The sequence below is a fragment of the Python bivittatus genome, unplaced genomic scaffold (assembly GCF_059951505.1).
Source record: "Python bivittatus isolate LINGU-HERP-01145 unplaced genomic scaffold, Pbiv_v1 ctg000200_np1212, whole genome shotgun sequence".
Taxonomy (NCBI): Eukaryota; Metazoa; Chordata; class Lepidosauria; order Squamata; family Pythonidae; genus Python; species Python bivittatus.
The window spans coordinates 16873441-16890569 of record NW_028277040.1 but is presented as its reverse complement, the minus strand read 5'-3'; the positions used below and the strand labels follow the sequence as shown (position 1 = coordinate 16890569).

The 17129-nt window shown below is 38.0% G+C and overlaps 1 protein-coding gene across 4 annotated transcripts in view; it reads right to left on the bottom strand.

The window, feature by feature from the left end:
• The window catches only part of NCKAP1 (NCK associated protein 1), a 66638-nt gene that overhangs the window by 36414 nt on the left and 13095 nt on the right, over positions 1-17129 (bottom strand). For 2 of the 4 annotated variants that reach the window (XM_088135731.1, XM_088135733.1), the window contains 5 exons: positions 5126-5218; positions 4872-4928; positions 3841-3983; positions 3665-3755; positions 140-277 (listed from right to left, as the gene is read on the bottom strand). In XM_088135731.1, the coding sequence (XP_087991857.1) occupies positions 140-277; positions 3665-3755; positions 3841-3983; positions 4872-4928; positions 5126-5218 (522 nt within the window). The remainder of the gene's footprint in view (positions 1-139; positions 278-3664; positions 3756-3840; positions 3984-4871; positions 4929-5125; positions 5219-17129) is intronic. The other 2 variants (XM_088135732.1, XM_088135734.1) reach the window with 1 other exon arrangement.

Here is a 17129-nt window from a genome sequence, read left to right as displayed (position 1 = left end):
CCATCTCCAAAGCTGCCCCTTCCCTGCCCTTGTTCCATATGGAGGGGTATGGGCTATGGGATGAGGAGGAGCTGAAGAGGGAAGTGATTTCTGGCTCTGAGGCATACGTATAATACAGGCCAATCAAGCAGTGACATACCGTGTCTGACTGCGCAGGATTAAGCATTGTGCTGGGAGCGCTGATGAGGCTCAAGAGCTGGGCATTTCTCCACTGATCAGCTGAAAGGTTTCGACGAGGATAGACCATCTGAAGTGAGATTAGGGCATCTGAAAGAGCCTAGAACACACATTAATAATAAATCAAGATACATGTTTTAAAAACCGACAATTAATAAATAACATTTGAATCTAATATCACAGTACTTTCAAGCATCCAGTGTCATCCAAATGTTTAAGAAATTCATAGCAGAACTTGAATGTTGACTCTAACTTGCACACAACAAAATAGCATCTATACTACTACACAGAAAATACACCCTACAGTTTTTAAGTGCCTGTACATCCACAGATCTGACAAACCAAGCCTATATCACAACAGCTGTGATGGGATGCAATAAATTCCCACTCCATCTATAGCTGAAAGAAAACAGTATCACTTATTACTATTTATCAATAAGGTTTATAGAGCAGTCCAAAGGTATCTGACTCTGAATGGCTTACACCTCCATATTCAGTAACAAGATGGAAATAAATAAAATACATTCAATAACTGTATCATTATCACCTCATGCACAAAGAACCAAAAACCAATTAAACAGACGTTCCTACTGCAGGAGGGAAAGAAACTCACAACGCACCAGCCTCTACAGCCTTCCTGAAAAGCCATACTTTAATAGCTTTCTAAAATACCAAGTGGGTTGGGGCTAATCAGATTTCAGAGGGAAGAAAGGGGGGTCAGCAACTAAGACAGCTCATCCCAGCAGTCCCTGCAATCAGAGAACGATCTGTCCACAAGCCTTCCCTCCAAGCCTTATTGGACAAGCACACACCACAGGCAGGGGGTGGTTCTCTAAACCCTCCGCTGCTGAGCCATGAAGGGTTTTAAAGCACCTTGAATTGCACAGGCTGCCAACCCATGCAGCTCTGAAAGAAGATGCATTACGTGGCCAACCAAGTGGCATCCATAACTACCTGAGCTGTTGTATTTTGGACTGTCTCTACTATCTACGTGTATTTAAGGACAGATCCACGTAGAGCGCACTGCAATACAGTAGTTAAAAAGAAAAGTAGGCAAGGCAACATTAACAATGAGTAGGGTTTCTTGATTCAGAAAAGGCCATAACTGGCACACAAGATGAGAAGCCCTCCTTATCACAGCTGCCTCTTGTTCTTCAAGTAGAACCAGTGAATCTAGAAGGAGCCCTAGATTATGAAACAGTTCAGCACACGAGAGCATGACCCTATCTAGAACCAAAGATGGAATATCCAGATGGATTCTGAACCCAAAGCCATTCCATCTTGCTGGAACTGTGCCTAAATCTGTTTCTCCCCATCCAGACAGTAATAGCTTCCAGGCACTGGAATAGGACCTTAGCAACATCTCCCAATTGGCTTGAGGGCCCAAGATATTCAACTGAGAATCTTCAGATGTCAGCCCCATAAAGTAGACCAGACTAAGAAACACAACCTCTATAGACCTAAAGCTACTTTTATTAGAACAATTATAGTAACAGAATCTTGCAAGTCTGAATGTGCTTCCCTTCCTCCCTCTTTTATCTTCATGTGAATTTGTCTATGTTACCTCCCTGGAGGCTTTCACCAACCTGGAAGTGTAGGAATCCAAGCTGCAGGTGGCAGTTGATATCACAGAAAATCCAATCCACTTCCTCAGATCAGCTGGCTCAAATTCATCCCAGCTAACCTCACAAGATGTCACCTAATTCTACAGGACTTGTGTAGCTGGCTTCCAACTTCAAACTAATCTGAGTGGTTTTATCTCCCAATACCTAGTAAATTTCTCACAGCAGTCCAACAAATGTTCCTCTAGCTCATCCTTTCTGGTCTCTTTGAACAGGACAGCTGGGTGGCAATCCATACAACAAGACTGTAGACATACTGCAATTTTGCCTCTCTTATTGCCACAGTGTAGGCTTGAACCTATGTTCTTACCCATGTTTGATCAGATTCACCCTTGGTTTTTTGTCAGCATTGCTCTACGCATCTCTCCAGCCACTCCATCTGCTGGAGCTCCTCAGTAAACCAAATATTTCCCCCAGGTCAACAGACAAGGAAAGGCCACTCAGGTACAATCCTGTCTAAGGCTGCAGTTGTCTCCACAGTAAACAACCAAGGCCTCTGCAGAACTGTCCTCCAGGGCTTCAGTAAATTCGCCAAGAACCCTTTGGAAACCAGGTAGATTCATCAGACATCTGAGACAGACCAGATGAATAGACCCATCCATCCTGCAGAGATTGGAAGTACTGGTTAACTCCGTAGTAATAAGAGAGTAGTTTGTCCATGATGGAGGACAGATGTTAATAACCTCTACCCTCAGATCACATTGCATCTGCTCTGAGACACAAACTAAATCTAGCAGACAGCCCAACTGCTCCCACTGCCTATAATGACCTATTAAGGTACACCACCACCTGGATCAGTCAGGACTAAGTGGTTCACCTACCCAATCCTCTGCTCTCTCCGGGCCACTATCCCCTTTTTGCACTCTGCCAACTTCTTTGGCCACCTGACCCCCTCCATTACCCCAAGCCAGGGCTTGGTACCACGCGCCCTCCAGATCTGTCACTGAACATCTCTGCTCCATCACAAACACACTTCTATTTATTTTCACTAACTTTTTCTATTCCTTCTTGCAAAGCTGCTGCTTCCTTGATGCCAACGTGTTTTAAAAAATGCAGTGAGCTTACTAAAATACTAACAATAGGAACGGTGGTAGATATTAACAGCTTTAAAAGCCACTTGGTGACCAGCTAACATGATTATATCATCTTATTCATAAAGAACAAAACTGGTTAGTATAAATTCGATCCAAATATACAGGAATCAGAGAATCTTCAGCAGAAATTTATAGAATGTGAGGGATTTTTATTTTCCTTGTGTCTTACATTTCCCTCAAGATTCATTCCATTAACTCTGATTAATTTAAAACATTCCTTTTCATGTCTTTGCGAATGATTACCATTGCTATGCATACTAATGTGCATTAAGGAAGTAAAAATTATGAATGTCATATTTTTACTAGAATTCTTAAATTGCACTACTGCAAGCACAGTAATCACCTGTGTGCCCCAAAGTATCAAATATGATTATTTATAAATTTTTATATTCTGAGAATGAGAAAATGTGATAAACATATATGATACCAATAGGGACAGTGAAGGCTACAATATTGAATTGGATAATGACTATCAAATGTTGGTTATATTCCAACACTTAATAAGTGACTGAACATTACTTTGCTGTAAAAAAATTACAAATTCAGAAGCCAGGGAAGAAGCGTAAAGAAATCACAATATGGCAATTTACAAACTTTACTTACAAGGGAAAGAATAAAAAGTTGTATCTGTTTACACAAACAGGCTAATTAACAATCTCATTATTTTAAAATCATAAAAGAAAATAATGACAGATGTATTATAACATTCTTAAATGAATTTTAAAAATACATAACACAGTTATTTCAGCAAACAGAAAAATTCACACATACTTTACTATGTGGTACAAATTCTTCCATCATTTTCTTCAATGGATTCTCATAATCCACAATCATCTGGCCAAGACGTGGGTACTCTCTATCACTAACGAAAGCAAAAGAAGAATTCAGTGTAAAAATACTTGCACAAAATGACAGAGGTCCCCAAAGGCCTCCAGTGCATCAGATACCTTGCTCCATGCGTCATTTCATGAGCGTAGTTGTACAATCCTATGATGGCTTTCCGTTCTTCAATCCGAGACAGCAATATCATTAATGTTGTGTAGGTTATGATTAAGTCTAGATAGTTCTTTGTTAAATCAAAGTTTACGGTCTAAAATTAAAATATAAAGAGAGCTATTTTAAAAAAATTACGCCAAATAAATCAATTCACTGATTAAACAATGCACACTTTTGCCAGCAAATTACTCATATCTCATTCAAGTTCTTACTCTTCATGCATTCTTCCTTGCCCATTGACACTGGGGTCTGGGACTGGCACCAGCCCAACCATTTGGAGCTCTCAGATTTGGAATGGCTGGTCTGACTTGTTAAGACCTCCAGGCCAATCTCTCCCATGAGAACTCACCCATTAAAACAATATTGCCTTGAAAACACTTTTCTGGGTTCCAGAAGTAAAACTACTTGATGACAAAAAATAAAATTCTCTCAGTAGCTGATATCCTAATTTTCCACCCTCTTCCTGACAAATCAGTGTACTGTTGCATGGAGCAGTCAGAGAAGTAGGATTTTTAAGATGATGTAGTTTGGGCGATTTGGGGAGGGTATTAAAAAAAAACCTTTAAAAAATATATTAAACCTATTAATTTATTCAATCTATTCAACCAATGGCTTTGTTTTGCCAAAAATCAGTAGGAAGCTGCAGCTCCACTGTTTAGCAGTTTGTCACCAATATTCATGGCCTGAATTTCTAAGAGCTCCTGGAGCTATTATTACTTAATTTTAAAACATAAAAAATTAAATACTGTGTGTGTTTAAGGAACCTATGTTGGTCAGCTATTCCTGATCCAAAGCATCATTTAACAGTAATCTAAGCAGGCAGTCAACAGTAATTTGATGTATTAACCCCATGGCCCATTCTCAATCCTTTAAGAATCTAAGAAACAGGTCCAGCTTGACATAACTGCAATAATACAACCCAGATAGTCCCTAGTAATGTTTCTACCTTAATTACTTGAAAGAATCATTTTTCCAGACTTACAATGTCAAAGAAGACTTGGCAAACATCGATAGTATTCAATAGTTCACAGACATGATCCTTTAAAATAAAAAGAGAAAGAAAGGTATGATTGTTTATTAAACATAACATTTTATAGTACCAAATAATTTATGGTAGGATATATATAACTCTCAGAGTAACATCTCAGTGAATGATTTAATCTATACTTAAAGGGAACTTTTAGCTACAATTTATCAAGCCTTGCAAGAACAGTTAATCTATACTTAGGTCTTTACCTTAAATTCCATAACATCAACAAAAGTGAAGTAATATAAAGCCAGATTCTTCAGAATTTCTGATTTCTCTTTCTGCAGCTGAGCTAGCTGTTGCTGTAAATCAAAGACAAATATATTTATACATGTACACATACTTTTACACACAAGCAATAGTGCAGTTTTAAGGAAATCAAGAAATCATATTGCAAGAAGCACGTGAATCAGGTTTTCCATAAAAAATTTACTGATGATTTTACTGCATAGCTCTAATATCAAGTTGTATTCTATAGGAGTTTTACAAAAATCAGTAAATAACAGGACATCATCTTTTCTGCTGTAAGCTCAGTGGAGTTCTCTTCCTGTGAATACGAACATCTACCATACTGCTGGCAGTTAGGGAAGCAAGAGGGTGGACAGAATGAACATTTTTGCATGACACCTACATCAACCAGATTATTTCAGGGAAATGTATGTACTTTAACCATTGTGTGTGGCTTTTTTTTATGACTAAAGCATTACCTGAACCCAGAGAAGGTGCTTCTTCCAAGCTAGCATGAATTGGAATTTGAAATGGTTAACTACTGATTTCTTTTATGTCTACCTAAAACTGATGACCGCTTCGGGAGCAAAAGAAACACCTGACCATAAAAAAATGCACAGACCATGGTTAAAGAGCAGTGCAAGTAAGGAGAGGAGATGGTACCATGTACATAGCTGTTCATCAGTCTGACTGGCTGACGTGTCATGTAAATCAGATCTTTGTTTCTTTTCTGGAAATCTCTCACCAAACCAAAGTGTGGAGCCCAGAGCAATAACTATGTGTGTATATAAGCAAGCCAGCCTCCCATTCCAAGTAACGGGTGGCACTCTGTGATACACAGGTGCGCGCGCACATTTCAGGAGCAAAGGTGTAGACAAAGAAAAAAGACAACTCCACTGGGCTCTCTGCAATCCTTTCATGACAGCGGGAATGATTCTAATCATATTTGACTATTATCTTTAATTAGTCCCGGCTACTAGGTAATTAGTACTCATTAGTACAAAAACTGTGACATGGGCACAGAAGATCTAAATATGAAATTAAAAGTGTTATGTATTGGTTATACAGATAATTAGCCAAAGCAAAACCATTTAAGAGCACAAATCAGCATGATGAAAACAAGGACAGATTTCTTGATATGGGAAAAAGAGGTGATAACAGAGTTTACGACAGGTTTACGACAGAAAAACAATACACTTTTAAAATTCAGAACTTACCAAAAAGAATATCCAGGCAAAGCCACGTTAAGCATGCAAAATAAAATGTAGATACAAACATAAAATACAGTAACGGTTCTTTAACCAGGCCAATATAACACAATATACATTAAAACACAAGCAACAAAAGAAACAAAGATGAAGAAGAAGCAAGAGGCTAGCATGTTAGACATTGGTGAAAATATGGAAGAGCAAAATATGAATACAAGAATATTCAGTGAACGTAGGCTTTCACACGGTATTTTTCAGCAATATTCACATTACTTTTTGGGACATTACCTACATTATACTCTCGGTGCTATGATAAAGACTAAGATTTCCTTAAAGCTTCATACTGAGTTTCACGAACAGTATCATAAATTTGAAATTGTATCTATAATATACTATGTTAATCAAGGGTTGGGGAACAACAGTATTCTTTCGGAGAGAAATGATACATTCTTTCTGAGAAATGGACTTCAAACAGGTCAGATATATGAGGGCAATACTGCTCTTCAATCCATTCACTTAAAAGTCAAATAGGATTTTGTGGTTCTCCATCATCACAACTTTTCATAAATATCCCAGAAATCCCCTAGTTCCGTTCTCATAAAATACTTTAATTAAGTACACACAAGTTGCACTTGAAAATTATCAACAGAATCATTTTTAGAAGCATGAATAAGAACTGACGTTGACAGCTGTTACTAATAACGGATGTAATGAGACAGGCTAAAGGGTATAAAAGGATAACAAATGCATATTAATGGAATCATTTTTAGACAACCATGGAGAAATATTTCTCCATTATATAAAATCTACAGTAGAAGATGGATAATCAGAAAGAATAGCAACAGGGAACTTTGATTTAAAACAGACCACAAAAGAAGTATGGAGGCAACATCTGGTTCAGGATTTATGGAATTATCACTTGGATTGAGATCATGTAAGAATCCAATTCCATAGACAGTGAATTATAGCTATTCACAGGGTACAATTGGCTTTGGCTAATTGTGGCTTAGCCACATACCTGTACATATTTAGAGATTACACTTCCTTAACTGCACAGTTGCAAGGCAATTGCATTTGCTTTTAGATTATGCTGTCTGAAGATGGTGTACACGTTCTTTCAGCAGGAATAAAGCCGATAACGGAAAATTAAAACCATGGGTTCCTTCTTTCATATTCAGACTGACACAGCAATCTAAAGGAAATCATATGGATAACCTGAAGCTGCATCATCTGAAAAAGAAGCTGCGATGGCAGTTGGAACCAGGATTGCCGTTGCTAAGTGATACAGTCATAAAGCGCTATGTCATGTGACTGTATCACTTAGCAACAGCAATCCTGGCAGCTGTCATAACCCCAGGACCGCATGGGTCATTAAGCAGGAAGAGGCGGGAGTCCCACATAAGGAGCACAGAGGGGTGCATGGGTGCCGCAGGTGGGCACTGGAAATCGCAGGCAGACTGGTGAGGGCCATGGGCAAGTACTGGGGAATGTGGGCTGGCCAGCAAGGGCCACAGGCAGGTGAACAATTGCAATCACATGACCATGGGGATGCTGTGATAGCTGCAACTTTGTGGACTGGTTGTTCCTCTTGTTCAGTGCTGTGGTAATTTTGAATGGTTGCTAAATGAATGGTCATAAATTGAGGACTAAGCCTACATGGCTAAGCTCTAACTGACCACTGTCATAGCATCTGAATGTGATCACTCTTAATGTTGTTATTCTTCATCCCTTTCTAACTGACATTAGGAATCAAATTAACACTAAACTCATGATATTCCTTGATCCACTTATATCTGATGAGTCAATAAGTATAAGCAACTAATGTGAAATGTTTAACTAAGACTGTGCAATCTTATCAATGCATCCTTATATCCTAAGAAAAAGTATCTCAAAAGCAGGAAAAACAGACGAAGAATGTCTGATTAAATAAAGATGCATTATAAAAGTGTTCATTTTGCAAAGCTATCATATAGTTTAACCTGTATAATTTAACTATTTCATTTGGAATAAGTTGATTTTTTTCCTATTTTCTCCAGTACTAAAAATAATCCTATAATAAAATGGACTCAAATTTAAGAAGATATTTAAAATACCTTTTCTTATTCAATGTTCTCAATGGATGACCACTGTTGTATGACTTAATATATAGTGTTTCAAACAGGGCACTACTGAAAATCCTGGAGTGATTCCAGCTACAATTAATTTGGAATTATATTTTCTATAGATGGTTTTCTCTCTTTTTAGGAAATTTAGTATACTCACACATACAAACATAAAATTATAAAATATAGAGATTAGACGGAATCCTGCAGATTATTTAGTCCAATCCCCCCTGCTCAAGTGCTTAAATCCACAACTTTTAATAAGATGACTGGCAAATGTGGCTGAGGACTGTCCCATAGTCTGTGAAAGCAATATTTAGAGGAAGATAGCCCGCACAAGAAGATTGTGCATTATCATGATCATCTTCTAAAACTGAACAGAAGAGGACCAAGTACGGAGGGGAAAAGTAGGCAAAAGAAAGATGAAATCAGACAGTGGACAAATCAGGCTGGGGGCTGCTAACTACTCCCTCCGAAGCCCCTCCCCGTTCTGGTCACGTGATCCAGAGTAGAGCTGCTTTTGAGGGGTTGGACAAGAGTCCAACAGCCATGCTCAGCTTGCTTTCCCTACTTGTTGTCTTCAGTATTGCTTTTTCTGCCCAAGGTTTTTCTTGTCAATTGTACAAGGAAGATTGTATTGAATATGAAACTAGCTCTTTTTGGAGGGGGAACTCTGGTGTGCATTGCTGTTCTCACATATGCAATAACAGCACCCATCTGATCCCCCATGCTAGACCTTCAGGCTAGTGGCTCTACAGGGTTAAACAGGAACCTTATTCTAGTGCAGGGGAGCTAGAATACTTGGTTGAAGCTTGTAAAAAGAGTAAGCAAATAGAAATAAATGCTTTCTGCAGGCAGCTATTCTGCAGCCTATTGTTCTTTATTTACTTTGCATTATCACATAATTTATCTTCAGCTGCAAGAAGTACAGCAAACCCTTTACATGTCTTGAATGAATAATACAGAATGCAAAAGAACTCTATTTCTAAAAATACATATTATACTAAAAATATTCATTTGTATTCTCTTAACAGGTAAGTAGATCTTTCGAAAATGAAAATTTTTGGTGGGGGTCAATATGTATTATTTAGGTGATGTCCAGGGATCTCCATTCTAAAATGCAAGCAGAGCCAAAGCAAAATACAAATGTGATTTTATTTAAATTAATAAGATAGCTAATAAGTATTTAATACTTTTCCTTTTCTGCCAGTTTAAACAATATCTCCTGCAACTTTTGAAGAAACTTTGGGAATTGTGCCTATGACTTTGGGAACAGGAATATGCTCCTAACTTACCACGAAAAATCTTGGTAAAATGAAAGCAAGGAAGAAGATATTTAAGCAGATCATTTTTTAAAGTATTAAATGAATTATTATCTATTCTGCTCAAGGTCTTTATTTAAATTATGTAAAGATTTGGCAAATTTATTTCTGCTAATTTTAGTTACAGTATCTAATGTTTAGTCTCTACGATTAAGAATTTCTAAAATAGCAAGATGTTCATTTTGCATTCACTGATGTAGTTGTGTCTATCTAGTGAGCACAGTTCAAGGAAAGTAACGAAAATATTATCTTTTGTATTTGACATTCCACCAATTAAATATTTATTGATAAGTTCTGAGGGCTGCTGGAGAAGCCCCCAAAGCAATACTTCTGCCAGTTCCTTTTTTACACCCTCAAGGATGGATACTCTTTTGGGTGATCACCTCTCATGAAAGAGAATTGGTTAGATCATGGAAGTAGAATATTCTGTCTGCAACTACTGCCAGACTGCAGACTGTCTGCAACTACTTCCCAACTCTGGAGCTATGGGAATGGGCGGGTCAGTGTTCATCTTGATCTTTGTAGGCTGATCCCTATTTCCCTCCCTGCTTCAAAACTGGGTCAATGTTCAATGGCTCACTGGACATGGTGCAGCCACAGGACTCAGAGTACAGATGCAAACAGTTTATAAGTCTGAAACAATGGGGGAGGGGGGAAACCCTTGTACCTCTACTGAAAGAAGGCTCTATGTACTCTTTTATATCAGCTTACTTATTTTGGGTGACCACTGCCAAACATGGGACACTGTATTTCATGTGTTATGTATCATGTAAAAAGAAAAGACTAGTAAGTATTTCTTTCTCTATTTTTTCCAACTTTTTAGAATGTGCCTCGTATGTACCATGCTGGTGGATAGATACATGAACATCTGAGGCTTCTTCTCTTATCCTACTTCACGTATAACCTGTAAATCTGGTCTGTGCAACAGCTGGCCCGTACAAAGTAGTCATTATCATTGGTATGTAAGTATGCAGGAGTCAAAATCTAAACCGAGTACATATGAGGAACTACTACGAAGCTTCTAAATGAGATTAGAGAAAACTTATTTTTGCAATAACCATAATTTGCATAACCCTTCACTAACTTGTAGCCAATATATGATGGGTTGTTTCACATATCAAATGTTAATCCATTTGACATTTAATTTTGATGATTCTAAAATAGGAAAGTCATCTTTATATTGCTGAACTACCAAACCCTAGCTTTTCCATCATTATCCATGTTTCTTAGGAATTGTGGGAGAAGTAGTACATCTACAACAGAACAGCTGAAATGCCATACGCTGCCTACTCCCGTGATAATTCACACTCCTTGAGTTATACAACCAGATTTTTCAGGATCTTGTAATATATTTGCATAACATTTAAATAAATAATGTTGGTATTGTGGTGAAATACAGGTTGTCTTAAAAAAAACTTAATCTTTTAAATATGTTTTTTACTTTTATTTTTATTATTACTTCATAATCCAATTCACTAACGTATGACAGTAAAAATGAAACTTGTATCTTTAATATTATGGCATGTTTTCCAAAAATGCTGTACACTTAGCTTAGGATTTTTCCTAGGTAAATAAACCTATTGAATATTCATGTTTTATATTTAGGTCCCACCTTTTATCCAGGAGTTACACAACACTCACTCCTCCAATTTTTCCTAATGACAACAACCTGGTGAGATTGGGTAGGCTGAGAGAGAAAAAGTGCCCCAAATCACCCAGTGAGCTTTTGTGGTAATGGGTGGATTTGAACCCGAGTCTCCTGTCAATACTGTAATTGCTACACAATACTATTTAAAATATAATTACTATACTATCTAACGGCATTACACAAGATGATATATAAAGAGGTCAGGATTTGATACATGCTTTGCTCTTAAGTTTAATATTAGACCCTCCAACAATTTCAGATTAAACATGTTTCTTTTCACTACTGTTTCAGATATTCAGTGATCTCCTTGCTTAGAAAACAGAACACAGTAGTGCTGAGCAAATTCTCCAAAAGAGGTGCTTCATAATGTGCCGAAACATCTCTCTCTGATTCATTAAAAAAGTAGCGCTCCCCACCCCATGCAAAGCCTTGCATGGCTCCTACACAGATACGTGCTTTTCCCAGTGAAATAGTTATGCACCAGATGTATGCCAAGACAGCAGGGAACTACATATCAAGCAGTCACATGAGCCTGGAAAAGGAAGTGGCCATGAAAACCACATTCAAAGATCTGAGCAGAAAGCCACAGAAAGTATTGATATATTTCTCCAGTCAGCAAATACGAATGAGAGACAATCCTTTAGATATGGACCAGTCCCACTTAATAATCTAATAGAATTATTGGATGTAACTCAAACGGTAATTATGTGCCTTAACTGCAGCAACAGCTAACATGAAAAACTTGGATATATCAACCACCCAGCACAGACAAGTTCCCTAACCAATTCTATGCAATTCATTTAAACATTGTTTAAATGATTACATTGGTGAAATAAAACATGTGTTTAAAACTGATGCCCTTAAATAACAAGAATGCTTAACTTAATGCTTTACTTTGGTTAAATGCAAAGCAAACACAAATGTTTTAATCGTTTTTACATTGTTCAAATCCTCTGAAAGGTGTTTTCAGCACGTGGAACCACGTATAGACCTGTATGTGGAAAAAGCAATTGCCCCTTTTTCCAACCTTGCACAGTTGTTCCTCTCTGTGCACAGCAGCGTGCACAGCTTTGCTAGAAAAAAAGTGATGCATCTTTTTTTTTGAATATTTTTTTCTTAATTTGAACAGCCATCCTTCTTATGCATTCTCATATACTATAAAACACCTCTTTTGAAGGATTTGCACAGCCCTAAAATTTATTTCACTGTCCCTTTATAAGTATTATTAAGCATTACACAGATATCAACAATGATTGTTCTCCTTACTACAGAGTTAATTACTGTAAAGTGCTAGGAGTATATGAAAGAGAAAAAAAACTTTCAGTTTTCCCCTTTCTTACAATAAAATATACCAACTCTCAACATTTCTTCCATTTTTATTGCACTTGCTATTAATCTCATATCTTTCTCACACCTACCAGATATAACGGTAGTAATTTTCCGCCAATGACTAGCCAAAAGGCAAGAGACATCTGAGTAATTAAGTGAAACAATACATTCCTGATAATAATGACAGATTATACCGATCAAAACTGTTCTATGATCAAAGTTGCAGGAAATTTGTGTGTGGGAGAATTCACTAAGAAACGGAAAGCAGTTTCCCCCAGTCACATCTACAAATCGGCTTTCTTAGTGCTGGAAGAGTCTACAGGAGAGTCAAAAGGCAAAAGTAAATTCAGAAGACAAAATTTCTGGCCACTACCAACAAATGCATATTGATGGCAGAAGAGGGATACGCACGGCTTTAGAAGCTCTGAAGTTCTTTTAAAAGCTGGCATGGGGTCTTGAATTACTTCACACTCCAGATCCAGTTCTGTCCTTGAAAGTTGGCGTTTTAGAAGGTACCGTACGGTTCCTCTCCCCACTTGCGGTTTCTCAAGACACCCTTGTACTCTGACAATCCTAAACTTCCCCCTTGGTCACATAACGCTGCCCAGCTTATGCCAGCCCATGACTGAAACACCTTTAAGTTGTCAATACTGTATGTGTACTTGTATACAAGTGGTGTACCCCCTTTAAGCCAACACTATCCCACTCTTGCTTCACAATCTAGAATGCTTTGGCATCCTTTCTCCTATAGGCCAGATCAGGTGGCTTGTTATGGGGGCGATCAGAAGTTTATTTTCAGATTTGTTCACTAGCCATACTCTACTGCAACCATTTCTCTTCTAGCAACTGCCCACCCAATTAGTACTTTGCCTCCTGAATTCTGTTCAGGTCCCCTCTCCTCTCCTAATTTTGAAAGCACCTTTTCCAGGCTGCCTGAAGAGCAGATCTCCACTACTTTATTTGCCAAAGAAGAGGCATATCTGTACAATCCTGCTTTAACGCTATTCTGAAACAACTACATTTTCCACTATTTTATCTGGGGAAGTGGGGGTGTACTAGTGCCAATCCACTTAAAACAATATTCTGAAATAGTGACAGACTGATTTTTCTCAAGTACTATCCAGAAAATAAAAAGTTATATCTGAACTTGCTTTTGTTGTTTATTTGCTTGTCTTCCTAGATTAGTTAGTTTCAATTAACTTCCTTCCTCTTGAAATAAGAGATTGGTTGGCCAGTAGCTAGTCAATTTTGGTTCTACCCCGTTTCAGTTTTTCCAGATTCAGAACCTATGTGCTTGTCCAATTGTGACACTGTCTGCTTCCCTTTTCTCTGGGGTTATCTCTGCCCTGATATCTACATGTATATTGCTTTATTTCACATTATTTTAACTTGAGAGATGCCCAAATGGTATGTGGGAAGACAGGTACACAAACCTGTTCAGAAAATATCAGCCAGGGTCCAGAAGTCAGTTTCTTCCTGCTGATCAGGGACATGTTGAAAGGGGTTAACAGCAAAGTTGGACTAACAAACCAGGATCCCATCATTTGACGGTAACTCAGAGCAGGGGCAATGGAGACAAGATATGTTGGCATTGTTCAGCGCCAACTCAAGGATCAGTGGGTAGCATTTTAACTCAACAGTGCAGTGAGGCTCATTATACTGTAATATAATGACACTCCCTTTTTGTCATCACTTTTTCACTTGAATTCCCAAAAGAAACAGAAATTCCATCTAATTTATACTATTAATTGTGCATTCAGGATAGGGATATTAACCAACCTGACACAAAATGACTTCTGTTTGTATACTTGGGAGTTTTTTAAAAGACAAAATAAAAAATCACTTCAATTCCATCCGTAACATTGAATAGTGAGTTTAATTAACATATGATTAATCTGCTTATAATACAAAGTAAGACAACAGTTAAAACAATTAGCTTAATCTCACTTTAAAAATCACAGAGACAGAAGTAAAACAAAAAACCCTTATTAGTTCAAGTTTTAAAACTTCTTTGGAATCTGAACTGTACTTACTTAATCACTGTACCAAACTGCTATTCTCAATATATGTTAAATGCAAATTCAGTTTTGGCAATTTTTGCTGACTCTTTGAGATGTTGCTATTGTTGCAACATTTTTGTCTCATGCACAATATCAAACAGGTAGAACCTGTCTAATACAACCCTAAAATTAGCTTTGAAGAATGCTAAAATATAAAATCAAAATATACATTCACACCTACACCACCTATTTAAAAACTTAGTTCTGATGTCCAATTTTTCATCTTTTGTTATAAAAAAGTAATCATATGACAAAAGTTAAGAGGAAAATCCAAATTAAACTGTGACTAGAAAAGAATATTTCAGCATGAAGGGGAGGGAGAGATTGTGTATTTGGACTCTCATCTGTGGGGTGGTTCAGGACTCAATGCTCTCTCCTCTCCTGTTTAACATTTATATGAAACCACCAGAAGGTGTCAGCTGTTTGTTTGGGGTCCAGTATTATCAATATGTGTATGATACCAGTTGTACATCTCGACCCTGGGCAGGCCAAGTGATACTGTCAATATCCTGTCCCAGCGTCTGAAGGCTGTGTGGGTCTGGATGGAGATCAGAGTCAGGCTTAATCCTGTGAAGACCAACTGGCTCTGGATTTTAGCCTCCCTCCCCCAGATCGGGATTTTCCATCTTAAGTCTTAGATGGGGTTGCATTCTTGCATCAAGACCAGTGCATAATCTGGGGGAGCAGGTTAGACTCACTGCTCCTATTCAAAGAGCAGGGGGCATTGACAGCCAAGAGTATTTTCGCCTAACTACATTTGGTGTGCTAGTTGCACCCATTTTTAGACTGGGAGGCCTCCAGAAGGTCATTCATGCCCTAGTCACCTCACAGTTGGACTAATGCAATGTTCTCTACATGGGGGTGCATCTGAAGGCCATTCATATGCCACAGCTGATCCAGAATGCTGCAGTACGGACAGTGTTGAACATGCCTCAGTATGCCCATATGACACCACTGCTCCATGAGCTGCACTTGTTGTCAGTGAGCTTCTGGATGCAATTCATGGTACTGGCTATCACCTAGAAAGCCCCTCATGGGATAGGGCCAGGTTATCTGAGGAACTTATCTCTCACAGTTTCTACCCATCTGGTAAGATTGGGCAGAGTTGGGATGCTTCTGATCCCCTTGATTAAGCAATGACATCTATGAGGACCTACAAAGCATGCCTTTTCTGTTGTGGCACCTTTTCTGGAATATCACCCCACCCCCTGATCCATTTAGCTTCCATCCTGATGATGTTCTACAAACCATTCCCATTTTAACCACCCACCCCCATCCCACTCAAGGTTGTACAGCTCAAATCCAGCTATTTTGCTATCAAATTTCAGCAGCATGATCTCCAAGTAGAAATGGAATGCTGTATGTGTCATATGGAGGCCACAGGTGGTTTGCAACCACCCCAATGGGCCATAAAAGAATATCCAGAAATATTCTGAATGAGTCTTGAAGAAAGGTTTACACACATACAGACACAAATTATGTCTGAGTTGGGCTGTTATAAACAAAGCACTTTTCCAATGGGTAAGAAATAATCCTTTCATGGGTGGATGATGTTTTCCACTAGTGAAAGTGGTCATACAGATCACGCCAAAGTCCATGCATTTGAAAGTACATATATTGTTGTGGCTTGCAAAACTATTTATTTGAAATGTTGGCAATGTACAACATTTGAATCAGAGTTCATTATTCATAAAGTAGATCTATAGAAATCAGTGGGACCTTAGCTTTGCATAACTAATAAGCCTCACTGATTTCCAGTGGGCCTTCTCTAAAAATGACTGTCTGGATGCAACTCACAGCAAGTATAAAATACATCTGAAATAAAGTATTAGATACATAAATATATTAATACTGTCAAGTGGGACCATAAAAAGGAACATAATTACTGAACTTAATAGCTGCATCAGAAATAGGAAATTTCAAGCACTCGTGCAAACTGTTGCATGCAGAAAACGTGCAAGCCCATTACCTGCCTCCCCTTTCCACTTCTGAGAAGAAAAACAGACAGGTAAGACCATCTTCCTCCCAATTTCCATTGCAAAGAAATAAGAATTAACTGACGGAGGGCTTTCTACATTCCTATCAGAATTCAGTTAAGATTATAAATAGCTCTGAAGCACTGTATGCTTATTTTGTTGAACAGAATATGATAATGTAGCGATAACACCCCTGAATCAACCAAACCAAATAAATCTAAAGGCAGGGAAGATAACTGTAAAAGGAATCATTTGACGTTATTTTATTCCAACCTGTTTAAGAGATGGTGAAGTGTCCAATTTTCACAACAATACCTAAAGAACAGGAATAACTTTGTTT